The sequence below is a fragment of the Panthera pardus genome, unplaced genomic scaffold (assembly GCF_024362965.1).
Source record: "Panthera pardus isolate Hobbes unplaced genomic scaffold, ASM2436296v1 HiC_scaffold_6, whole genome shotgun sequence".
Taxonomy (NCBI): Eukaryota; Metazoa; Chordata; class Mammalia; order Carnivora; family Felidae; genus Panthera; species Panthera pardus.
This window is the reverse complement of record NW_026526991.1, coordinates 81,409,253-81,436,898: the sequence shown is the minus strand read 5'-3', so window position 1 is coordinate 81,436,898 and position 27,646 is coordinate 81,409,253. Positions and strand designations below refer to the sequence as shown.

The window sequence follows — 27,646 nt, the reverse complement described above, 5'->3', positions numbered from 1 at the left end:
GGGCACCTGTGTGGCTCAGTCAGTTAAGCATCTAACTTCAGCTTGGATCATGATCTCAGGGTTCACAGGTTTGAGCCCAGTGTCAGGCTCTGTGCTGACAGCTCAGAGCCTGGAGCCTGCTTTAGATTCTGTGTGTGTGTCTCTCTCTGCTCCTCCCCCACTCATGCTCTGTCTCTCTCAAAAATAAATAATAAACATTTAAAAATTAAAAAAGAAAGAAAGAAACCAGGGTCCCCAAGTGGGCACAAGTTGAAATCTGGGTATCAAGAATAAAACACAAAAGATCAGAACCCAAACAGAATATATTCAGGATTGGGTTTACAGCTCCTTAAATCTTTGAGGTGCTAACCAGGCCTGGTCATGCTTGTGTAGGATTTGTGTAAGCGTGTATTTACACACAATGGTAAGGATAAAAACAGCTCGAGTCTAGAGGAGAGGACCTATGGAAGGGCTGAGACCAAGACAGTAGTTGACAAAAGAGAGCGATATAAATTTCACTACCTTGACAAGGGAGCCCACCTAACCCTTGTTTAAACACCAGTCATTTTAACAGAATACTGACCTGTATGTTTAAATAAAGCTTTCTCTGTCCTCTACTCAACACTCAGGGAAAAATGACAAGCCTAGAATTAGCATTTAACACTGGAGTAACATGTTTCTTGTAGCATGTTATAAGCCTCCAGGTGAAGAAGCACAAGGAGACTCACCAAACATATGCCATATAACCATGACACTTCTGAGATGTAAGGAGACCAAGATGCTATTCAGGGGTAAACACCAATAACCTAGTACCCTTCCTTTCTTCTAAGTCTATGAAGTAATCTTTATGCTTCTCTTTCAATACGAAAAGCCAATGGACAGTACATTTTTTAGCAGAAAAAAAAAATGCAACATTATTTAAATGGGTAAATATAAATTTATACCAACTACCTAAAATTCTGCCTTTAAATAATTTAAAGTAAAATATAAAATAAAAACAACATTGTTTTTTGGGAAAGCACTGTATATGTTGCAAACTAACAGGAAATATTTTATGTTAAACATTGCAAATCTCACCTAAATCCTGATAATTTTAATTTCTAAAAATTGTTAGTCATTAAATCAACTCTTTTCTAAAAGAATACTCCAATATTTTACATTTCAGAAATTTTAATAGTTTTTATTTGGCAAAGAGAAGCCTAAGAATTTTTTAAAAAACATTTCCAGAGGGAACATTGTTTACCATAAAATAAATTTGTGTGATTTGGGAGGACAAATTTCAAATGTATATTTTTGATATATGTGCCAATTTTACAATTAATACAAAAAAGATAAAGTCAGTTGAAATATTTTAAAAATGTAAAAACCAGTCCAGGCAACATAACTATACAATCTTGCTGTAAAAGTACTTATATCAAATTCTGCCCAAAATATGTATGCAATATAGTAAATTTTAGTTCCTCAAGTCATTCTTCACTGCCGGCTGGCTTTGCCATTTTCTGTTGTCTCCATTCTGAAAAACAGAAGAGAAAAATGAGTTGCTAAAATAAAACATTCAATAATTGCCCATATTTTTTCTCCAACTTTCACACAAAATTAAACTGTTTATATATTCACAGGACAAAAGAACATCCGTCCTTTAGAAAAGGACTACAGTTAGGATTCTTCTGCTACTCTTACGTTCCTGGTTCCACAGACGGATGCACACTGAAGCTTAGAGGAAGTAAGTCCCCTTCCCAAGGTTTCATTTCAAAGGCTACTTTTTTCATGATACCTCTTCAAACTTAAAGCTAAGGAAAAAAACCTCTACCATTTAGTCAAAAATGTACTTCCTTTTCCCCTTTTCTAGTAAAGAAACTCCTTTACCAATACATTTTCAAGAGGTCTTCCAAAAAGGATATTAAAATAATCAGACTTGAGACTTGTTCAATTAAAGTCAATATTCCTAATACTGTATTACTTAACAGGAAAGTTTTTCTCCCCCATTATTTTATACAGATTCAGTGTTGTATATCAAGTGTTCCCCAATTTTCCCTCTGTGATGCTTACTGAGCAATGAAATGCTCTAAGGAATATATATTTTCAAGGTTATGATCAACGTAATCAAGTCTTTTATAAGTACCAAGAACCGAAGGAAGTAGATTTTTTCTCTTTAGAGGTAACACATATCAGCTCATTACATTAGTAATAAAAAAATCACTGAACACTACAAACAAGCAACGTTTATTACTTTTAACTTAAAGCAATTCACAAAACCAATTTCTACAATAAATAATACAAACCCATTTTCCTCTTTAAGATGTTGATATAATTCAGCTCTGTTATTAACAGAGTTCAAACGTCCAGCAAACTCCTGATGTTTTCTGGAATTGGCAGTATTGATTCTATTACTCCACAGGGATAATAAGGACACTGGCCCTGGTGTTACAGTGTGAAAGAAGAGGAAAAAGGTGTAATAATTCATTACCTCAAAATTTACAAATTAAAAAAAAAAATGTATTTGAGAGAGAGAGAGACAAAGCGTGAGCAGGGGAGGGGCAGAGAGAGAGGGAAACAGAAGGTCTGTAGTGGGCTCTGAACTGTCAGCACAGAGCCCGATGTGGGGCTTGAACCGATGAACCATGAGATCATGACCTGAGCCAAAGTCAGATGCTTAACTGACTGAGCCACTCAGGCGGCCCCCAAATTTACAAATTAAAAAATTTTACCTTTAATTTACCATCGCTAATTTTATATAATTAAAGCAATATAATCTTTTCCTTATTCTAAATGTTTACGGGTCCCCAAGACCAGCTACTAGTTTGGTGATTTGCTGGAAGGATTCAATTAACTAAGCCAAGTTACAGTCACAACCAAGAATCACGGCAGCAACACAATAAGGATACACAGCCAGATCAGTAAGAGCAAAAGATACACTAAGCAAAGGGCAAAAGAATCCACTTGCAGGCTTTCCATGCTCTCTCCCTAGAGTGAGGGGTAACCCCAAGTGCATACTCCCTCCAGCAGCAAACATGCAGCCATGGATATACAATATTTCTTCCAGGAAAGCCCATTTGAGACTCAGAGTCCTGGGTTTTTATTAAGAACTGGTCACAAATGCATCCTCTGCCAAACTACAATTACCAAAATTCCATACTCCTAGGTGGAAAGTAAGTGTTCACCTCAGATGTAAGACAAAATAACTTCATCATTTAGGGAATGTTTTAAAAGCCAAGTTGTCAGATGCCAAACAAGGGCCAAACTTGCAAGCAGGCTTTAAGATAACAGCTTCAAGCTTGCTATGTTATCTCTTCAGCACAGTATGAAAAGAGAAAGCACTGGCACAGCTAAAACAATTCTGAAAAGTAGAAAAAAGAAGACTTACTGCCTCATTTTAAGATTCTGCTTATAGTGATCATGACAGTATTGTATTGCAAAACGACAGATACATAGATCAATGGAACATTAAAAAAACAAAAACGGGTGCCTGGGTGGCTCAGTCAGTTAAGCATCTGACTTCAGCTCAGGTTATGATCTCACAGTTCATGAGTTCAAGCCCCGCGTCAGGCTCTGTGCTGACAGCTCAGAGCCTGGAGTCTGCTTCAGATTCTGTGTCTCCCTCTATCTCTGCCCCTCCTCCTCCTCTCTCTCTCTCTTAAAAATAAAATTAAAACAATTAAAGCAAAAACAGAAATAGACTTCCACATATCAAATTAATTGATTTCTGATAAAGATACAAAGGCAATTCAATGAAGGAAAAACAGTCTTTTCAACAAATGCTGCCAGAACAATTGGGACACTGCATACACAAAAAAAAGGGAACACTGACTCATATCTTCTACCATATGGAAAAAATAAAAAAATGAACTCAAAATGGTTCATGGCCTAAATGTAAAATCTAAGTACAGAAGTTATAAAAGAATATGTAGGAAAAAACCTCTGTGAGTTTGGGCAACGCAAAGATTTCTTATAGATAACACCAAAAGTACAACCATATAAAAAGTCTTGATATATTGGACCTCATCAAAATTAGAAACTTCTGTTCTGCAAGTCACTGTTAGAAACACAAACCAGACTGGGAGAAAACATTTGCAAACCACATATCCAACAAAGCATTTATATCCAGAAAAAATAAAGAATTCTCAAAATCTAAGAAAAAAACTCTTAAACAGTCCAATTTAGATATAACTATGATACCTGAATGAACCTTCTAGTAGAAAAATATATACAGATGGAAAATAAGCGAATGAAAAAAAGCTTACCATCATCAGTCATGAGGGAAATAGAAATTAAACCCACACTGAAAAACTACTTTATACCTGTCAGAGAAGAAAAAAATCCAGCAAGTACTGTTGGGGATACAGAACCACCAGAACTCTCACTAATTTCTGGTGCACAATAATCAGCCAGTTTGGAAAAATGAGATTCTAATAAAGCTAGTCACATACAATGGAATAAAAAAACTACTGACAAACACACAACACAGATGAATCGCAAATGCATTATGCTTTATCAAATAAGTCCACCTCAAAAGGCAGCATACTTTAAGATTTCACTTTAAATGGCATTCTGAAAAAGGCAAGATCATAGGAAGGAAAACACATCAACCATTATGAGGGACTGGGGACAAGGGAAGTATAGGGTGCTTACAAAGGAGCAGTACTAGAGAATCTCTGGGGGTGACAGAACGGTTTTATACCGTGACTGTGGTGCAATTGATATACAACTATATACATTGTCTAAATTCACAGAATTGCACACCAAAAAAAGTTAAAATTACTGCATACACATTTTCCAAAACTGAATGAACAAAAATACTTTTTCTCACTATAAAACTAATACATGTTCATTAGTTAAAATTTAAACAACATATAAAGGAGAAAATAAAATCATCCATAATACCACTGCTCTAACACCTATAAATATTCTAGTTTTTTTCAATGGCAATCTATATCAATAAAACTACACTTCAGTTTTTCTGCTATTGCGTTGTACAAAAAGCTGAACAGATTTTCATCCAATCCAGAAAGCATGTTTGGAATAGCCCAACCTTATATGTAGAGTATGTATCAGGCACAAAATTCACTTTGGACAGTCCTGGGAAGTCATTTTCCAAAACAGATGAAACTGAAGTATATAATACAAGGCCTGTATAAGCTGCTGCTCAAAAGAGACATGGTTTCTGTTTGAAACCAAGTTGCTTTTCATATGGGCCACTCTATATAGTGTTTCCAGTGTGTGAAGCATCAGGGATCTATTTAATTTAAAGTGACAAGCAAGTGTATGTGTGGATATGAACTTTTTTTTTTAAACAAAATGGAAATAATGGTATATATGGTTTTGTAGCCTGTTTTTTTTTTTTTTCTTTACGTCATTCATTCATTTATTCATTCAACAAACAATAATTGAACTTCTACTATGGGCCAGGACTGCATTGAGTGGTAGTGATATTAAGAGTAAATTTTTAAAAATCCCAGCATTGGGGTACTTGGCTAGCTTTGTTGGTAGAGCATGAGCTTTTTTTTTTTTTTTTTTTTTTTGAGAGAGAGGTCGTGAGCAGGGGAGGGGCAGACTGAGAGGTAGACACAGAATCCAAAGCAGGCTCTAGGCTCTGAGCTGTCAGCACAGATCCTGACGCAGGGCTCAAACCTACGAACCACGAGATTGTGACCTGAGCCAAAGTCAGAAGCTCAACCGACTGAGGCCACCCAGGTACCCCAGTAGAGCATGAGACTTTTGAGCTCGGGGTCATGAGTTCAAACTCCAGGCTGGATATGGAGCCTACTTAAAAAATAAAAAGCCCATCCTTTAAAATGTTTCCAATTAGTAGCTGAGGCAAGATGTCAATAAGCAATGTCAATGCAGGACTCTAAGTGCTACTCCAGTGTAATCCTGGGGTGCAATGGAAGCACCTAACTTAATTGTGAACAGAGATCAAGGAAGTCCTTCCTGAAAAAAGACTTGCTTAAGCTGAAATCTGAATGATACACTGGAATAAAGGGGGAAGAGGGAACATTAGCATTAGCAAGAGGAAACAGTGGGCATTTGTAGCAATAATTATTCTTGGGCTATATAAATTCTGCCCTATGGACACACCATCATTTAGTTATTTTCTTCCTAACAGTGTTTTGGTTGCTTGCAACTTTTTGCCACTAATAAATAATTTTTGGAGTTCTATTTTACAAGCAACATTAATGCATTGTTTAGATTAAACCTAAATTTCTCATCCTAATCAACAGTGGCATATTTTGGCCTATGAAAAATAGAACAATTTATCAAGACATTTATTTACTTTCCAGGAACCCTGGCAAATGCTTGAAAGCAAGTATGATAAGATCGCTCTTATCTCTGGCTCCAAAGAAATCAGTGAAAGGAGAATATTTTACATGTACCACTATATATATAGTATGTGTATATATATATACACATACATACATACACACACATACACACACTGTCTCTCTCTCTCTCTCTCCCCCTCTCTCCCTCCCTCCCTCCAGAAGGAGTATATAAAAACAAACAAGGCTTCTCTCTAGGATGAAATGCCAATAAGTGCAATATGGCCAGCCCCTGGGTCTTATTGCTTAGGAGAGGCATAGTGGCAAGAAACCAAACAATCCTTTTATCTATTTGTCATTTATCCTAAAAGGCCTAAATCTAGTTTATCTTCAAGACAACTAAAGCCTACAATGATTTCAGGAGCTCCCAAACCCAATTCACAGCCCTGCTACCCAAAATTCCTTCAAGAAGAAATGAAGCATTTCAGTCTATAAATAAGAGATAAAATGAAATGAAAACATTATGAGTTTTTTTTTTTACAGTGAAAATATTATTTATAATACCTTTACTGAAACTCACTGACACCACTTTATAGATGGGTAATGTAAGAGCTTTCCTTAAGTTCAGTAAGCAGTTTAGGGAAAAGAAATCTGTCTTCATTAAACCCAGCACACTTAGTATAGAGTCAGGAACATAAATGAATTCAAGTTCACAGAATTAAAATTTCTTAAAACACAGACTTTGTAGGGAAAGTGCTTATTTTCCACAGGCTTCATTAATGAAGGTATGACACTACTTTTTCATTAATGTCAAGAAATAAATTCACTGCCTGCATTTTCCAAGGCTGTAAACAGAACCTCCTCAACAACATCCGGGAACAGTTAGTAGCTCTTCCTCATATAGGCAACAAACAACATTAAATGACACCGCAGAAAACAGAACTAAACTGGAAAACTGTTTACAAACACAGCTACCCCCACAGCTCTACCCTACCTTTTGATTTTTCTACTGGTGGAGCTTCATCCATCTCCACAAGGGGCTTTTTGTTTGGAGGTTCTGGGGAATCGGGTGAATCTTTAATGATCTCAGCTTCAGCCAACTCTTCTTTTCCACGTTCCAAGATTCCTTTTAATCTGTTAGAGGGACACACAATAAAATCTAAAGTTTAAATTTTACTGGTTTTATTATTTTTTATGTTTTTTTTATTTTTTAACGTTTATTCATTTTTTTTAAGAGACAAGAGAAAGAGCACAAGCAGGGGAGGGACAAGAGAGAGAGGGAGACACAGAATCTGAAGCAGGCTCCAGGCTCTGAACTGTCAGCACAGAACCCAATGCAGGGCTCGTACTCACGAACCACAAGATCATGACCTGAGCTGAAGTCGGATGCTTAACCGACTGAGCCACCCAGACAGATGTTCCATAGTTTAAATTTTTAGAACTCTAAATGGCTCTCAATAATTAGACTTTGTATACTGCTTTTAGTAAAAGATAGCTGCTCTCACAAAGTAAACCTAGAAACTAATGAAAATACAAATCTCAACCTAAAATCAGGTAAGAGAACTGACTGAATTAAACACAGATTTCCCTTTTCCTTCATCATCATAATTTAATAATTAATATAGTTGGCTGTAAAATATGAAAAAATGGGAGAAAATTTAAGAAGTTAAAGTTAAAGAGGTCAGAAATGTGATCTTTGGAAGAAATGTCAGTTTTAATTTTTACAAATATGGACAAAATACTCTTTCAAATTACAAATAAGATTAAAAAAATGTACTATTTGTGCCCTAATTTATGTGCTGTGGAAATGTATTTACATTCCACAAATTAAGAACTTAACTCCAAGCTCATTTTGAGTTTCATCAGAGAACAGAAACACTTTCAACATATATATAAAGATCGGTGGTGTCTGAAAGAGAATATTTCCCCCCATTCTTCTTAAAGTGAGCTGATTCTGTCTCAGAAGTTCAGTAGCCCTAAGAAAGAAATGAACTTCTACTGTCAAAGAGAATAAAATGTTCTACTTATTTTTGGATGAAATGATAGGATTTCTAGAATTAGCTTCAAAATATTCCCATGTGGGAGGCATAGTGGTGGTGCTGGTGAGGTGAGTGGTTGTGGACAGATACGAAATGAGATCTGCCATGAACTGTTAAAAATAAATGAGTAGCTATTTGTTCTGTTACTGTATATGTTTGAAATTTTCCACAGTAAACTGTTTTGTTTCTAAGGACCTTACTAACATTGCCATTATAATATTTACCTGGTTTTTTGCTGATTACTAGCAAAGAGGTAGAAGACAAAGCCAGCTGAAATGTTATGATTCTTTCATTTCGAAGACTTTCTTACTTTTTCTGATATAACCGTACAAATCACAAACTAAGGAAAGAGTGTATTACTGAGGAAGGGTTTCAGAAGTAAGACTATGTTCTTCCTCTGTGCTCCCAAGGATATCCTGTGCCTATTTTTATAGCAGCTCTTCCACCCTTTGCTGTAACCCATGACCTACATGCCTGTCTCTATCATAACCACTGTACGTTCTTCCAGGGCAAGAATCTAATACCAAATGCCTGACACATCACAGGCACTCAGTATTTATTGAACAAATGAAACCATGTCTTTGATATTCATAACACATAAAGCAAATACTGATATCAAATATGGTATGTTATGATTTGCAGAAGTTCGTTAAAAAATTCAACACTACCTTTGCCCCTAAGAGCAAAACAAACAAACAAACAAAAAATCCCTGTAATTCTTAAGCCCAGGATATTTCAGATTTTAAGAATGAAAAAATTATAGTTAGATAATGAAACAAACACACATTAAGTGAACTACTATTACATGAATGTTTGAATGTGCTACATGCAGCATGTGATGTGCCAAAAGGCACCACGGTCCTACATTATCAACAAGTCACCTCTCCGAATCTTGCCAAGATTTCTCCTGTTCATAATCTTTCACTGCTTTCTCTGATTTGTCCTCTTTGTCTTCTCTCTTTCTTCCTCGTTTCTTTCGTTCTTCTTCTTCTGGGGGTTTGCTTCTACATGCCATCAGACATTCCAACACTCTTTGATGTTTCTCTGAGTTGTTGATATGAGCTCTGACAAGGGTTTCTAACTCATTCCACATGATACGGTACTGTTCGTCTCTGAAGTAAAGATTGAAAATGACGTTTTTAGAAATACTCTTTAAATAATATTGAAGTATCACTTGCTACTGGTAAAATAAAGTAAAAGGAATCATTAAACACAGACTCTTTCTTCTTAGACAGTGGTGTAATTCTAAGTTATAATGTATCCGATTCTGCTATTTTAGATTTTATATCATTTCATCTCAATCATATACGTATGAACACTTATGTATACACACACACACACATATATATACCTTCAATCATATAAATTACAATATGAAATAAGTTAGCTTAAAAAACAGTCTGCATCAAGTAAATGTGATATATAGAGAAAGCAAGGGAAAAAAGCTACCTTTTAGGCCCTTTTCCTCTCGTACCAACTGTGGAAATAGGTAGAGGATCATTTTTTCTTTCCATATCAACTAAGTTGTATATTGTTTTTTGACAGTTTAACACATCTTCTTCTGTCAAAGATTCTTTCACAATAACACTGGCTAATGGAACTACCTGTTAGAATTTTTTTAAGAAATAAAAAGAAAATCTGTCTTGAAAAACAAATATCAAAGCATTTAGGGAGAACTTCAATTGATTTTAAACATCACCATAGTGAGATAACCTATATTCATCATTTCAATTTTCTATTACTAATTCTTTAACTGTAGCAAACTCATATATTTCATTCTTTGCTTGAGAAATGATTATCTGTAAAAAACATATAACTAATCAAAAAGAAAGGTTGAAAACTATTTAATACTTACCGCTTGCATGTTAAAAATGGTGGTTTGTGAAATAATCATAGGCCAGTAACGGGTGTGTTTTTCTAACTGATCTTTTGCTCGTTCCAAAGGGATCTCAAGACTTCCATCGATTTTATATCTGGGGTCTAGAAAAGGAGTTAATCTGTTTTCCCTCATAAATTCACCAAAATCCTAATGATAACCAAATAAAATAAAATTAGAAACTATTTTCTTATGTTTTAGTATGGATTACATGTAATAGTCTGTTGCCCTGATGCCTTCTCTCCTGTGATACGCAACAAAGTATTTTCTCTAACAGTTCCCTTACTAATTCTCCCCATCTTTTTGAACATGAAGTCTATCAGCCTTTATTACAATGGAGATGGAAGAAAGGCTCAAACATCAATGCATTCACGGTTCTTTCTACTTTTTAAAAACCAAGAACACTCATTTTTCTTCACTTCTATAATTTAACTCTTTTATATCATCTATAGATAAGGGAAGGAGTTAATCATCTTAGGATACCAATGCTTATTTAAAAATTACCTTGACATAACATCAAAATGTTAACAGTGGTTATCTATGAATGATGGAATTATAGGTAATTTACAGCTATTGTTTTTGATTAAAAAAAGATATCTATATTCTCTAAATTTTCTGCAAAGAATACTTATTTTCTCCTTATTAAAAAAGATATAAAAATAATAAATAAAAGCCTAATCAAAAATAATTACCTATAGTCTATAACACTTCTGTGATTTACCAAGTACATTCCTATATATGAATCACATTTAATTTCCACCACCACCTCAAAGTAGACAACCATAAAGTACTAAATATATAAAAGAGGAGGGGAACTGAAAAATTAAAATGAGAATAGGATTTCTACCCAAAATAGACACAATTTCTTTGTATATATCTTTAAACAACAAAAATTTAGTGTTATTTCAAAATAGCAATCCAAACATTGAACTGTTTTTATTTGCCATTAAGTTACCACAAGGTAAACTTCCACCTGAAATATTCAAGTCAATTTCCATTCTTTCCTATAATTCCAGGTATCAATGCTACCCATATACTTCTCGATATACACTGAATACATAACGAAGACCACATAGTGATAAATAGTTCTTTTGAGCAAGTATGGCAGGAAAGTCACCTAATTAAAATAATAAGTCATGAACTTCTCCAAACCCCATTTTGTCACAGAGCTTAGCATGTAATAAGCATTTAATAAATATTTGCTGAATGATGGCAGGCTCAAAACATAAAATTTATAAGTATTAGAATCTTACTGTGATCCGGTAGTCTGTAACTCTGCCTCCACATCCCTCACTAATTGAAGGTGGATCTTCTAGAATGGATCGAGAACTGCTAAGGACATGCAAAAAAATCTCTCCTCCATGGCTACTAAGCATATGACTAATGACTTTGGAACCTGACTTTCGTGGTTGCTCCAATAAAACAGAACGACCTGTCAAAAGCAAGATTACTCTATCAGTGATGAAGCTCATATAGGCTGTTATTTTTTTCCTCATTATTTATGTCTAGATTTTTCATTTTATTTATTAAACCTCATATTTTAGGCAGCATAGCTAATTCAGTATATCTGCATTTCAAGTCCTAAAAGTCTGAATTCTAGCCTTAGCTTTCTCTTGGTCACTCAAAGCTTACATAGTTGTACAGTTTTCCAAAGTAAGTATAGTGGTCTCTGGTACAATGTTTGGTTACATTCTTTATACATTACAAGTACATACAATCTTTCTCCTGGACATCAAGAAGAACAGTGAGACAACTGCTGGATAACTCTCTAGCTACCAAAGCTACACAACATTTGGGGGAGAAAGCAAAGTCTCAATGTACTTGCACAATACCTCCTTATCAGCACAGTTACCATAACTACTTTCTATTTCACATGACCAAAGGTTATTTAATCTACACGTTACACAGTCTTAAAATCAAATTTTGCTTAAATTTGACCCATCACATCAGTGGTTTCAAATCTAGTCAATCAGAAGAATCAACTGGAGAAGCTATTAAGAATTTAAATTTAGTAAATGGACTCCAATTTTTTTTTTTTTAATTTTCACACAAGGAAACCACAGACTTAAGAGTCATATAGGTAAGAATCATATGGCATAATACTGAAAATGCAATGTTTATTTATGATTAAGGTACAGTGTGCAAAAAGAGGTCTATATATACTTTGCAATTTAACATTTAACAGGCCAGGGTAGTCTATATTATTCTACCAAAAAAATCAACTTAGACTCTAACAGCCAAATTTTAAAATTAAAAACACTTAAAAATATTTAAATAAAACTTTTTATGACAATATGGAAAACATAAAGTTATCTTATTTTTTTTAAACATTAATAAAATTTCTAAAAGGGTATTTACAATTAGGTAACTTTAGAAGAATTTTCGAAGATAAAACAGTTTTAGGTTATCTTAAAAGAGCTTTCCAGAGTACAGATTTTCACATATCCTTACTAATAACTTCACTTGTAATATTTTCAGCCCAAACAATTAAATGTTGAAAATTACCATTTAGAAGAAAATTAGTAAGGCAGGAGGAAGGTCTGCTATTTACGTCTACAGGTGAAATTCGATAAGCGCCAGTGCAATAGTGTAATTCTGAAATGGGAGAAAACACTGATTTGAAAGAATATAAAGGAATTATTTCCACAATTAAAAGAGGGGGAAAAAATGTTCGTTGAGCCCCTAAAACAATGAAAAACATAAATTCAAAAATAAACTAATGATCCCTACATATACCCACTTTAAGAACCTCTTGATTTATCCTTTCCTTTTTCTTTTTTCCTTTCCTTTCTTCTTTTTTTAAGTTTATTTTGAGAGAGAGAGAGAGAGAGAGAGAGAGACCATGAGTTAGGGAGGGAAAGAGAGCAAGGGGAGACAGAGAATCCCAAGCAGGCTCCGCACTGCCAGTGCAGAGTCCAATGAGGGGCTTGAACTCACAAACCGTGAAACCACGACCTGAGCTGAAACCAAGAGTTGGACACTTCACCAACTGTGTCACCCAGGCACCCCTCTTTCAATTTCCTTAAAATACCTACCAATGTTATTTGTCCTGGGTGTGCACCACTTTAATGTTATCGTTTCTTTAAACGAGCCTTCTCTACTGCTGCCACCTATGTGAGTATCACCTTTAAAAATAAGCCAGAGAGACATTACAAAATAGATCACAAACTTCAAATCATTTACTTAAGTAAGACTTCCAAAACTGTTTAAACTCTGTAGGAGAAAACACCTCTGGGAGAACATCAATTCTATAAAGTATCCTAGAATAATACCAAAAGGAGTTTAGATATTAGCTCTGATTAAAACAAATATTCAATTATCTTCAAATTTCTCATTAATTTAATCATTTCAGTCACTGCACTGAAAGTCAACAGCAAAAATTTTTGTTTATTTTAATAATATACAACTGTTCTCCTCTGACACCATGAAATCATAATATGGTCAAATACTCAAAGAAAGTGTCAGGAATCTAAAATGAACTGAATCCTAATGAATTTATGAGGAGAACGATAAAATGAGGGATCTAGAAAAGAAATATAAAAAGATGTAACAATGAACATGTTTTGCCTCAATGGAGTCTATAGTAAAACAGAGTGAACAGATGTTAAGACAATAATAATGAACAAGTGAGGACTATAAAGTTGACAACGCTTTGAAGGAGATGTGTACAGTACCATGAGCGTCTATACACAGAGATCTGACCTAATCTAAGACACCAGGGAAGGTTTCTTTGAGAAGTGAAAAAACTAGTTTCAGTTGTCAAAGGATAAGTAGAAATTAAAGAAATGAAGGAAAGAACATTTGAGCAAGGAAAAAACAGCAGATGTCAAGATACTGTGACAGGAAGGAGCATGAAGTTTCTGGCCTATGCACTGAAACAGGAGTGGGTTGTGAGAGGAAAATGGAAAGGAGGACAGGCCAGGCAATGCAGGGACTGGTAAGACATTTAAACAGTTGGGTCTTTATCTAAAGGGTAACAAAAACAATAAAGGGTTTTAAGCTAAGGGAACATGGTCAGGATTAGCATTCTGAAAGCTATTCTAGCTCACAGGTCAAGAGGAGACACACCATTTTAAGGGGCTACTAAGGGATAGTAGGTAAGAAAATAATAGGCTGGATCAGGGAGATGGTAATGGCAGTAGAGATGCAGTTGTATGAATGTATTTGGGAGACACTTAATAGGTAAAATCAAGAAAATGTGATGATGGACTAGATATGAAGAATGATACAGAGATGTCTCAAAGATGACTGAGGTTTCTGCCTTAAACAACTGGGTAGACAATAGGGCCATTCACTAAGAGAGGGGACAGAAGACCAGTTCAGGGGGCAGGGCTCCTAAGTTGTTCTGGGAATGTTGAGTTATAGGTGCCGGAGAGACATCTAGCAGATATAATTAGGCAGTAGGGGATACAGGTCTGCAGCTTACGGAAGCTATCTGAGCTAAAGCGTAAGCCTACTCATCAAAGTCCAGCTCTAATGTCATCTCTGTAAAGCTTGCCTAAGTCACGGAGGCATAATCACATGCAACCCTCGTGATCCCACAGCACCCTATTCATAGTGCTACTACAGCATTTACAAATGGTTCCCTTGTGTCACACAGACAACATGTCAATTACTATCTTAGAGAAATATTTTGCATCACAAAGGATATTCTTAACATTTTTTTGTTTTAAAGTATTTTAAAAGTTGGTATTAACTCAGTTAGTGATATAATTTCCACACATATTTTCAAAAACAAGTTCTTTACAGTCCTTTGTTAAACATTAATACATCTGTTTATCTTAATAGTTTTTTTCACATTACAAATTTGTATTAGATTAATTTCAAGATTTCTTATACACTGAACAAATGTTACAACTGGTTGATGGATACTAACTTCAAAAAAGATGTATAAAACATTATCAAAGTTAACCATTTAATTCTCTGATAGCATCAACTTACAGAGAAAACATTAGAAAGGATTTAATCAAATGTCAAAACTTAAAGGCAATTTCACTGAATTTTTTAGGAATGGATGGATGATTAGTTCATCTAATCCAGCATCTTTATTTTATTAAAGTGTGCAAACTCAAGTCTAGATACATACAGATCTTGCTAGCTGGTGGCAAAGCTTTAGCTAAAACTCTGATCTACTAACTCCAGAGCCTTCTCCCAAGTTATGCTAATAGAGTTGCAGAAATTATGATATTGGTGATGAGACCTACTGACTTGAATAATTTTTAGAAGAAAACAACAAATTTAGATTTCAGAACAACTGATCTTTATGCAGGCAAGTTGGAACTCTCTCACTCTTTCAAGTCAGTTCTTGTTCCTCTTGCTTTCCCAAGGTGGTTTGCTTGCAAAAGAGAAACTATGACATGACTGTACCAGCTATCTCAGTATTTGTTCCTGGAGGCTAGTGTTTCCCAAAGTAAATTCTACAGAACACTAGTTCCATGGCCATTAGTAGACAGTATTGTGGAATAAGTGTGGAAAGAGGTGGACTACAGCCAATCAGGTCTGTTTACTGACAAACTTCTGAAAGCTGTTAGTATGCTTTCATAGGTTAGATCTTACAGAATGAAACTTTTCAATGTCCTTTTCTTACCACTTTTCAGGAAATCCACATGTGCATCTTTGTGATGAAGTAGTTCCACATCATAATTGGCAGATGTATTAGCGTGTTGTTCTTCCTTAAAGTAAAATTTAAAATAATTTAGTTTTCAAAATAATGAAGTTATTATTCATTTTGCTTTTTGCTTAAAGTGAGATAAAATATACCCAACAATAATTAGCTATAATATTGGGACAGTTTGCTCAGTAATCTATTTAAAGATGCAATAATTTTCCAATGCAATATGAACTCTATGAAACTACTAGCTATATAGAAGTAATAAAGTATTTAATGATTTTTCTTACATCAGAATTAACATAAATGACTCTTCCAGAATTTTAGAGTTTTTTTCTCTAAATGCATTGTCTTGCCAATACATTTTATAAATATAACTGAAGTAGCTTATACAAATTCAAAGTGAAATAGCTGTTTAAAGGAGGAAATAGCATCTTTAAATACCTACAGGAAATTAGCAACACCAGTTATATAAAATAGTAAATACAGACTAATAAACAAGTTTAGTAACTTGTTTTCACTAAATAGTAAATAAGAACTTCAATAACATCAGTTTACAGGGAAAAGACAAAGATTGAAGAAAGGGTCACACAAGTCGCACACAAATATGATCAAATTTAAAAAACAAGGTATCTGTCACCCTCAGAGTATTTTTCTTGTACCTCATGAAACTATACATATTAAAATATATTATGCTATTTTACTTGATAATTTCTGCATCCAAACCATTCTATTAGATAAGGCTACAATTTCTATTAAAGAGCCAGCCATTTTATAAGGAGGAAATTAATAATGAATAGATTATACTTCTCATGAAATTCAGTGTTCGTCATATGGCGGCAAAACAATGAAATTGGACTTAAAACTGTGCTTGTCCTAGACAACTTAATGATGACATAATGGAAATAAACAGGTACCAACAGATTCCTAAGAAAATCCATTAGTAAAATCATAAAACTTACATCTTTGGTTTTTCAGCTAGAGTATAATAAACTTTTTAAAAACTATGAGCTATTTTTTCTATAATCAGGCCTATTAGTTACAAACACCTTCATACTAGATGAGCAAGAACAAAAATACAGGAAATAAAAGATCCACTAGAATGCACAGAGTAAAATCTAATAACATAACCAGGAAAAGAATCACAGAAAAAATAATCATTTAAGATAGAGATTGTATTTTGATGAAAATAATGAGAACAAAATTAAAAACAAAAAGCTGATATATAGTACTCTTACAAGAAAGAAAACTACAGAATTTTGTTCTGTGATCCTTTTTGTTGCTTTTCACTATGTACTGACCTGGTCAAAGACACTGAATGTGGGCTAGCAAAACAGAAAATATGATATGGGGAGAAAAAGTTAAGGTCCAATCAAAATAAATAATACATGTCAAACAAATATTTAAAAAGCAAACCAGAACTTTCAAAATAGCAAGAAAAAGTACTGCCTACCTTCATTGGAATATTTGTAATAGTAGTTGAAGCCAAGTCAAAATGTTGCTGTACCAAAATATTTAACTTGGTAGCAAGATGCCGTCCTGCACGAACACTATGAACTTCACTGGTTAAAACAGGGGATAACTACCAAAAAAAAAAAATATATATGTATGTATATATATATATATACATACATATATATATATATATATATATATATATGTACATATGAAAAAAAAACCAACGTTAATGCATTGTGACCTGGTGTCAAATATTTTAGTTCAGTCTATAAATATTAAATATTTTTAGTTTTTGGAATTTGGAAAAAGTAAAAAAAGCCCATAAATTAACTATGATTATTATTTTAGCAAGAAATGTTCATGTATTTATTCATTCAACAGACAGGTACTAAGCAGACCTTACTACATTGTATGCCAGAAACTACATGAGCTATTAGAGGATACAGCAGTAAACAGGCAAAGTCCTTTTCCTCTTGACACTCAGAGTGCAAGTCTTTGATTCAAATATTTATTTTAACTTACAATTTTTACTTCTATTTATCTATATGCAAAATGGATTTGAAAGGGCCCACAGAAATACTGTAGAAAATAAGTAATTTTATGGAGAGGAAAAACACCTGCAGATAAAACTGCTTATTATAAAGAATACGGGAACTGCCACAAACATATTTCATCACGAATAAAAGCGATCAGGCAGCCAAAAGTTACTTTATGGCAAGATAAAGTGTATATATACATATATCTTATGTATAATATGTATACACTACCTATTATACCTATTATATCTATAATATCTGTTACAAATAAATGTTCAGTTATTACAAAGAAAGCCAACATACTGCCATGTTATCGAAAGAGGCAGAAAAAAGTTAACAGAAAAGGGGTTTACACTGGAAACCACCTAAAAACACAATGAAAGAGCTAAAGACCTAAAAATACCAGTTAGCTACAAAAAATGCAGACTAAGGTAATACTTCACCTGTTTATATTAACTAAGGCTAAGAGAAAAAACAGAAGAACATACATGTTTAATTATATAAATACACGCATCTATATTTCTAAACACAGACCACTGATGGGAGAATATTACATGATTGAAATCCATTTGAAAATCAACAGACCCATTTTTTCCTTTAAAATTGTTCAAATTTATTTAAAAAGTAAAAGCAAAATTAAAAATTAGCTTTAGCTTTTTATCCTCTGGATAGGTAAAATTAATTTGTTATTAGAGTCTATTTTTGTTAAGAAGTGTATTACTCCTCTAATGAGGAAAAAAAGATTTTTATACAATAAAAAGTTATTAAAGCAAATGAAATCCATTACAGTAATTGAAATTTTAGCATCAATACACACTATGTATGGTTTTGCAACACATTTAATTAAACTTCAATAGGCAAGCAAGACAGAAAACACTTTAAAATCTACAATTATAACATGAAGAACCCAACTAGGTGTTTTGCCACAGAGATGGCTTTGCGAACTCTAAATATCTTCTTGGCAGAAAATGTTGGCAATGTGATTATTTTTATGCTAACCCTTCTCAGCATTTATTATTAATAAATGACAATGATCTTTTCTTCCATTACTTCTGCACTTACCTCCTTTTTAGGACGATCAGACACAAGGCTGTCTTCACCAACTGCGTAAGTATGGATCAAGACCAGTTCACACTTCTGAATCTGCATGAGACTTAAAGAGAAACTTTTCACTTAGAATCTAAAAACACATAGTATGTAAAGAAACCAGGTAGGTAGACTATTAAGAGTTTAATATACTAAAACAGTGCATCTCTATAATCAGATACTACTGTTAACTAACACAAAAGCTAAATATTTAGAAAAACTGTATAATTGCTGTACTTGTATGGACATTTAGTAAATATATGAATTTAATTCAAATGCACATATGATACTTTCTTGTATGTTTGAAAAACAGAATAAAGGAAAATGTCTTATAATCAGGAAAATTTTCCATAGATAACTACCACAGAGAAAATGAATATATTACACATTTGTTTCCCTTTTTTTTTTTACTAATGATTTTTAAGGACAAAATCAGGCAATCCTAACCATTACCTATAAATGGTTATTTCTAAGAACATAGGATTTTCAATGCTAGAAGTCTTTTATTTTGAAAATGGTTTTAATTTTTGAAAAATTTTTATTTTGAAACTTCCAAACCTACAGAAAAGCTAAAGGAAAAGTACTATGCAATGAATACCCATACACCCTTAACCTAGATTAATTAACTGTTAGCTATTTTTGTTTTCCCTACATAAATATCAAATATACATTTTTTGACTAACTAGTAGAGCCAGTAGAGAATTAAAGGGAATACTACCAATTACTATTGAAATTATTGGAGTAATTATAATGAAATACATGACTATAAAATGGAATATGTATTTCACTGATGATTATACTCACTGATCTGAATTTGCAGCAAGCTTGTTATGCTCGTGAATTGTTTCCTGGACACAGTCCTCAAGCATTCGCACATGACTATCACTACGGCATAAAAAAGAACAAACTTTAAACAGTAAGAGAAAAAAATTAAACACACTATTTAGCTGTAGTATCTTGTTGTTATAGGCACTTAAAATTACTTCAGTGAGGACGGTCTTCAGTATGCTCATTCACAATACCAAACAGCCAGCTGAAAACTAGTGAGAAAAAGTCAGATTAACCCATATGATGACAATCTAAACAGCTTTCACTGAAATGACTATTTAAGAACTGGATAAATACAGCTTCAGTATTAGGCCACCTGAGATACGCTTAACCGCTAACATGCTGTCCTGTTTTTTTAAGTAAAAACTGCAACAAGACATTAAAATTCCCTCAGTGAAAGAATTACTGTGATTAATGTCTCACCTTTTTGCATTAGTAATGCAAATTATTCGTCCTCTATTTCCAACACGTTCTGCATTTTCCATTAGTAGAGTACGAGCCTCATGTTGGTATTCTGTAATTTTACACAGGGTTTCCACTGCTGCAACGAGACCATGCAGAATGCTGCAGCATTCTGGATCTGCTCGTGGATTAGGAGGCCCAACAGCAGCTAATGCTGCCATTAGCTAAGTAAAAGGGAAAATAATTATGTTGACAAGAGTATGTACAAGTCAGACAAAGACATCACAGGAAAACTACAGACCAGCGTACCTTAAAAATATGGACACAAATATCCTCAACAAAATACTAGCAAACCAAATCCAGCAACATATGAAAAGAATTATACACCATGACAAAGTGGGACTTATCGCAGGAATGCAAAGTTGACTTAACATCCAAAAATCAATTAATGTCAATACCAACACAATTTATAAAAATCACATGGTCATCTCCATAAACACAGAAAAAGCATTTCACAAAATCCAAGACCCTTTTATGATAAAAATACTCAACAAACTACAAATAGAAGGAAACTCCTCAAGCAGAAAATAGCATCTAAGAAAACCTACAGATAACATCATGCTTCATAGTAAAGCCTGTACATGTTCTCTCTAAGATTAGGAACAGAAGAAGGATGTCCACTCTCATCACTTCTATTTCACACTGTATTGGTGGGTCTAGCCAGGGCAATTAAGAAAAAGAAATAGAAGGAGCCAGAAGTAAAATTATCTCTATATCACAGATGACATGATCTTGTATGTAGAAAGTCAAATGGAATCCACTAAAAAACTGTTAGAAATAATAAGTCCAGCAAGTTGCAGGATACATGATCAATACACAAAAACAAATTGTATTGCTACACACTTGCAATGGACAATCCGAAAATAAAGGAAACAATTCTAATATAATAGCATCAAAAAAATAAAATACTTTGGAATAAAATCAACAAAAGAAATGCAAATTTTATACTCTTGAGAACTACAAAACATCACTGAAAGAAATTAAAGATCTAAATGATATAAAACATCCCATGTTCATGAGTTGGAAGACATAATATTGTTAAAATTGCAACATTACTCAAACTGAACTACAGAGTAAACATAATCTGTGTCACAATCCCAGCCGACTGCTTTGTAGAAATGGACGAGGTGGTTCTAAAATTCATATGGAATTGCAAGGAACTGAAAATGACCGAAACAATCTTGAAAAGGAACAAAATGGAAGGACTTTGCTTTGTATATGCATAAAGACACTCTGGAATGAGCCACGAAAAACTAATAGTGGTGGAGATAAATAGTGATGTGCTAGTACATCAGTTCCCCAAAGTGTGGGGAAAGCCCTCATCTGTAGTGTTTGCCAGTATCTATGGTTAAATAAAATACCCCCACCATGGGAGATGTCAAGATTCACTGAATGCAAAGTTGGTGTAAGCAGGGTCCAGCACGCTCATTGAGACAGGGGATGAGTTGGAAAGTTTTCCCGTTTACTAACACAAACATGTATGTGGAAGTGTACATATGTACATGTGTATGTATATGTATGTAAATTTTACTTCTAAACTATATAGTTATTACCTATTCATAAAAAGTAACCAGAAAAGAAAGAAAAAAGACTGTGTATAAATGACTATATAAAGTCTCTGGTACATAGGAGAAGCTCAATAAAAAGTAGGTTTATAGGGGAGGGATTCTGTGGTCCTGAAGAAAGTAGTAGAAAGCAAGTTTAAACTTTTAAGGTCAGACAGAGATGGGTTAAAATTCTGGCTCTGCCTTTTAATGCTGTGTGACCCTGGTCAGTTCCTCCTAACCTAAAAGTGAAAATACTAACATAACCTGTCCCACATTAGTATAATACTTGCAAACTTGATTTAATTTAGCCAACAAAAATCAGACCCAAACTCCTGAAATCTGACATTTTTTGGTGATAAAATTTAAGATGTGTAGGATAGAGTTATGTGCCATAACAGAAAGAGCCCTGGACCCAGGTATAGAAGTCAAACAACATATAGCCCCTGTGGGCTCCATTCCTTCACCTGCACAATGAAGGAGTCGAAGCAAAAGACACCTAAAATCCTTCTAGCCCCCAAATTTGTCTTTGATCTATTCCACTTGTTACTCATGATTGTGGACAATAACTAGGGAAAGGTGTGACATGGATAACCAAAGCTAAACATTAAATGTGTTAACACAGCCAAGATTATATATAATTTATACAACATGTCAACTATTTCATATAATCTTAAACACCAGTGAGCTGCTATACAGTTGCCTTCCGAACTAGACTGGAGTTTCCCCTTCTGTTCACGACTTAAAAACAATCAGTGTGATACAATGTGCCTTCATGTTCAGAAAGCAGAGAGAAGTAGCAATTCTCTTATCATTGGTATATGTGCCATTATGAGATGCACAACTTTTACTGCACTGCAGAGGTGCAGTAAGGAAAACCTATGCCAATTTGTACTGATTTTTTTTTCATACACAACAGAGAGACTTCAAGCTTCTTTCACAGTACCTCTTGAAAGAAGTAAAGCAAAACACATGCCATTTCAAAAAGAAAATGCAAGGAGAATGTACAGAATCCTTAATGTTACTTTTTCAAGTAAAAAAAAAAAAAAAAGAATAAAGAACATTCTGGAGTGATATAAATGCAAAGCCAAACCAATAAAAGCCTGCTGCTTGAGTGAGTTACCTCAAAAGAATAAAGGGTTAGATATGTTTACATACATGATGATACTAATCACAACATTTTAAGACCAAACACTGGGATAAACACATTTTCTTTAAAAATGTTCCGTTTAAAACACATTTACAACATGAGATTATCTCCACTGAAGACCATCCATTAACAAAAAATTTTAACATGAAATAATTCAAACAATGTATCCAAAAATTTCACTAATGCTGTCTCTCAGATACATCTTCATCAGTAAAGAAACCAATAAACTGAAGTCTTCCATCCAACCAACAATAGCAAAGAACATAAGCTACCACAAACCCAATATCCTTAGACAAATAATGTTTAAGAAGCACCAGGCCTATTAAGCGGCCAGCTAAAACTGGAGCAAAAGACTGCTCCAACAAGTTTTTCAAGACAAAAAAAACGAAGCTGTTACATTTCTGATACATTTATGATAAAAATATTGGGAAGTTTTGTAGAAACATGAGGAAAAGCAGCAACAGATATACATAAAATTGAGCAATTAAGAAGGAAATGATAAATTGTAAGAATAAACAAAGAGTCACACAAGAAAGGAAATAATATGTAAGACAAATCATTATGTTTTAGACCTTGAACTTATACAGTGCTATATGATACCTCAATAAAACCTAAAAAGAGAGAGAGAGAAAGGAAATAACCACATATACTACTTAGCTTAGCAGTAACACTTTATACAGATATTATAATGCAAATATGCAATTTTGAATTAACAAAAATTCTGACATAACAACACTGAGAAAATGAAGGAACGGCAGAAGGGAGGTAGAGGGGCATGGGTGGCAGAGAATATAAAAGTTAATTCCTCCCTAACAATAATGATAAAAAAATAAAGTTTAAATTGAGAATTCTATCAATAGCAGTAAAAATTTGTTATTTTGAAATATGGAAGTAAATACTAGATGAGTTAGAGTTGAAAGTTTGCTTCTAGGAATTGGGGAAAGACTGGAATGAAGATAGCTGGCTTTCCTTTAGTAGTAGTTGTTTTAAAACTATGTGCAAATACTATAGTGATAAAAAAAAAATCTTTTAAATCATCTTTCAAGAAAGTATTACCACATTCAGATAATTTTAAAAATGGCCACAGCTCAAAACCTAACCATACCTCCTGCAAATTTTGGTCTTCTTGAGTCCAAGAATTTAAAACATGTGCTCCAGAGTCACTCACAATGAAATTCACCTGATAGATTTCAAAGACAGAATTAGTATTCACATCCAATTCCACTGAAATCACATCATATTTAAAATAATATGCAGTTCCTAGAACTGGTTTGCTGATTCATTCATTCACTTTATAGTTCCAGAATGCCTAGTATCTGCCAGGTGCTATCCTCGGCACTGGGGATTTGGGAATACAGTGATGAATGAAAGTTGTATCACTCACAATGTGGGGAAAGTCAGGGGTTTGCGGGTAGTGGTAAGACAGAGGGCAGTATGGGAAGAATACAAACAAATAAATGCACAAGATTATTTCAGTGAGTGACAAATGTTATGAAAAAGAAATTGGTTAGCTACTTTAGGTTGGGTGGTCTATAGTGGCAATTGGGGGGAATCCAAAATGACCAAAAGAAAACAGCCATAAATAGAGCTGGGGATAGAGAATTCCTGGTACAGCAAACGCAAAGGCCTCAAAAGGATGAAAAGGTCAGAACAGGCAAAGGGGTGGGGGGAAAGCTCAGAGAAATAAGCAGTAGCCATATCACAAAAGGCATTGAAAGTCAAAATAGTGCATTTGGACTTCAATGCAAACCAAAAAAATACTATCACAGAAGATGATAATGCTAGTAAGGATATATTAGAAAATACATAAAATGACGAATGTTCTTTTGGAGGAGGGTGAGATTCTTTCTTTCCTCTGGACTATATCATCTAATCCATGATCTTTTTTCCTACCATCCATGAAATACTAGTTTTGCACCCCTAATAAATGTGATAAGTAGCCTTCTCTCCTAAGCCTTACCTGACAGGGACATTTTACTAGCCACTTCAGTTACATTATCTCATTGAAATCTTACATCATAGGAAGTAGGTGTTACGCTTACATGGGAAGAACCAGACTTGGAGAAATTAAGCAATATGATCAAGGTCACACTGTGGTAGCTGATGAAGCCAGAATTTGAACCAAAGCCTGCACCCTAAATGACTAGTTATCCTCCCTTTAGTATTTTTTTACCCTACATAATGCACAATTTACTGAAGGACTAAAAACAACTTACATTTAATTTGGAATATATCTGAATATATAGATTCTCTATGTTCAGCCTTACTGTTACTGCCCTGCCTGTGCCAGTCTAAGAACTGGCTAGGTCCCAGCCTAGGCTGCTCCAAGTGAGACAAAGCAAATCATCCACTTGTGGCTAACCAAATGACTCTCCCAAAATAAAATAGCTGAAATGATGAAACCTGAAGGTAATTTTCATATCTGGAATCTATCAATCTTCAATCTCTCTTCTTGTAGATAAAAACAAATTCCTCTTAGCATTCTTAAGAGCATTTCTTTCTAACAGCCAAATCCTGCAGCAGTTTAGTGTGCATTCACTAACACTATGAGCAGCCAGCCTGTTTAGGTTCAAATTCTGGTTCTGTGTCTAACTTAGCTGTGTGACTCAGGACAACTTTCCTGTCTTTAGCTCAGTTTCTACATCTCCAACATGGCAATAATAAACACGGCTGATATTCAGATCGTACACACCAACACAATGTGACGTTGCCCACAGCCCACATCCTTTCTGCTTAGGCCAGCAATAGCTCTCAATGGTCAGTGCCTGTTCTATTCGGGTTATTATACACTTCAAATATTGTCCCAGTAATTACAGTAGCTACCTTATAGGACTGTTGTGAGAATTAATGGAGTTAATAAATATGAAATACTTTGGATATGACTGGTATGTGTAAACGCACCATAACTGTTAGCTGTTATGATGGTTATTGGCCCCAATTAAACATACGTAACATATTAACTGCAAAGAAGAGTTCTAAATACCACATTTTTAAAGTAGTAAACAGTTTCAAGTTAAATCTATAGTAAATTCTTATATTAAAAAATGTAACAGGCAGTTAAGTCCATCCCCCCAAATCATGATTTTTCTTGTACTTCACACTCACCAGCTTTTTGAAAGGAAATATATCATACATTATTCTACAATATTCCATGGAAGATTCTACTGAGCAAGTCCACAAGGATTTAGATATGGGGGCCAAAGGGATGATTCCTTGGGTCCTATTCTTCACCAGCATATCAAACTCGACATGCTGTCTGCATGATTCTGCCATGTAAGGGCAGTGATCTACAACAAATACTGTTTTATGAGATTCAGAAAAAATCTTCATTTTGTTTTAACCTGTAAGGGATAAAATATATTAGCCAAATGTCTTATACATGACATTTAATATCCTTAAATTGTTCCTAATTAGTGTCTTTTCCTCAAAAAGATTTGGTAGGGAACATGAATAATCAGTATTCAAAGAAATTTATCCAACAAGATTTAATGAGGTCATGACTAGAAAGTAGCTATCAATTTGAGGGATAAGCTACACCATATTAAGCTGTCACTCTACCAGTCACAGGCAAAATTACAGTCCATACAAAATTTTGCTTTTTGAATGAACTTAAAATTGTCAGGAAAAAATGCTTACAAATAACCGTGGTCGATTGCCTTCCATAATACCAAACATAACAAATGATAAATCCTCTTCAAATACACTTCTAATGATTCTTCCTAATTGACATCACACACAAACCCCCAAACTAACCCAAGTCAGTAGTTTTGGGCTTCCCTCCAAAAAGTCTCAAGACTTCTGAAAAAGGCTGAGGGGAGCCAGAATTAACAGGAAAGGGGAGTGACAGCAAAAGGAAAGCCCCAAATATAAAAAACATCTCCTAAGACAACTGCATATCGGGTCTTCGCATTAGGATAAAGACCCCAAATTCAAACTCTTCCCCCTTAGTATTTGAAACACCATGGTAATTTACCATGTAGAACAGAAAACTTAGTTGCTACCATTCACAGAGCTGGAGAGGAGAAACTTTTAAACTTTTTCTTATAAAAACTCCCTTGCTTCGCTAAATAAAACCTTATACTGAATAGACAATCCACATTCAAAAAGCACATGGTAAGCAAAGTGTTCATCAAACCGAACTGACTTTATACGATCTAGCTATTTTCTTCTGCTTTCAAACACATTTCCCCTTCATGCAAACTCTTCTTTGAGAAACCTAGTCACATTCTGCTGGAGAGTGGGGGGTGGAAAGTACAAGGTGAGTGAATAGGGAAGACCTCAGGATAGAGGTTTGCTTACTTTCGTGCCTGGTCCTGCAGTGAAAACGAACAGAGGCTATGGACCACAGCCTCTCTGGAAAAGGCTGCTGGCTGGGTGGGGAGGGTCAGCGCACAGTCAGGAGTGTCTGGTACCAAAGACAGGGAACTATGCTTTCCCCGCTCATCTCCTAGCACACCGGTCCTTCCCAGGCTTCCTAAATGCAAGAGCGCGCGCGCGTGCGCGTGAACACAAACACTCACACACTCTGACTCGCGCGTGCGCAAAGCCCTCTTCCACAGCCCCGCCAAGCTGCCCTTCCCCCTCGGTGGGCCAGACGCCCAGCTCGCAGAACAGGAAGAGGGCGGAGCCAAGAAAAAAATGCCTCCGACGCTCAAGATTTTCTACCGGCTAATTTTCCCAATAACCCATTGGGAAGATTGATCCGGGCGACCATAGAGCCTCCACAACAGCGAAGTACCAACCACAGCACCGCCTAAGCCAGCCACGCTCTCTTAACGCAAGGCCCTCCCACCAGGCCTCCACCCGGCCTCCCTTTCTCGGTT

General features: G+C 34.7%; 1 protein-coding gene across 2 annotated transcripts; it reads right to left on the bottom strand.

Moving 5' to 3' along the window:
• Positions 1-1,131: 1,131 nt before the first annotated feature.
• On the bottom strand, positions 1,132-27,646 carry INTS13 (integrator complex subunit 13). Of its 2 annotated transcripts, XM_053895526.1 has the most exons (18): positions 27,509-27,646; positions 27,123-27,293; positions 25,929-26,164; positions 23,929-24,003; positions 20,091-20,293; positions 19,644-19,724; positions 18,816-18,906; positions 17,213-17,341; positions 15,739-15,823; positions 13,187-13,276; positions 12,657-12,764; positions 11,405-11,583; positions 10,131-10,301; positions 9,725-9,879; positions 9,157-9,387; positions 7,231-7,370; positions 2,262-2,397; positions 1,132-1,492 (listed from the first exon to the last, which is right to left on the bottom strand). In XM_053895526.1, the coding sequence occupies exons 3-18, from the start codon at positions 26,151-26,153 to the stop codon at positions 1,453-1,455; spliced, it is 2,139 nt and encodes a 712-aa protein (XP_053751501.1). In that variant the 5' UTR covers positions 26,154-26,164; positions 27,123-27,293; positions 27,509-27,646; the 3' UTR covers positions 1,132-1,452. The 2 variants fall into 2 exon arrangements, with proteins under 2 accessions (XP_053751501.1, XP_053751502.1); XM_053895527.1 differs by having other exon boundaries at positions 12,657-12,746; positions 27,123-27,604.

Excerpts from the sequence above, each read along its gene's own strand:
- INTS13 (XM_053895526.1), bottom strand. The coding sequence starts at position 26,153 with ATGAAGATTTTTTCTGAATCTCATAAAACAGTATTTGTTGTAGATCAC. Across the intron at positions 20,294-23,928 it reads AAGACCAAAATTTGCAGGAG|CTAATGGCAGCATTAGCTGC; the intron begins GTATGGTTAGGT and ends CCTTTTACTTAG. Across the intron at positions 11,584-12,656 it reads TACTAATTTTCTTCTAAATG|GTCGTTCTGTTTTATTGGAG; the intron begins GTAATTTTCAAC and ends TGCTTTTGACAG.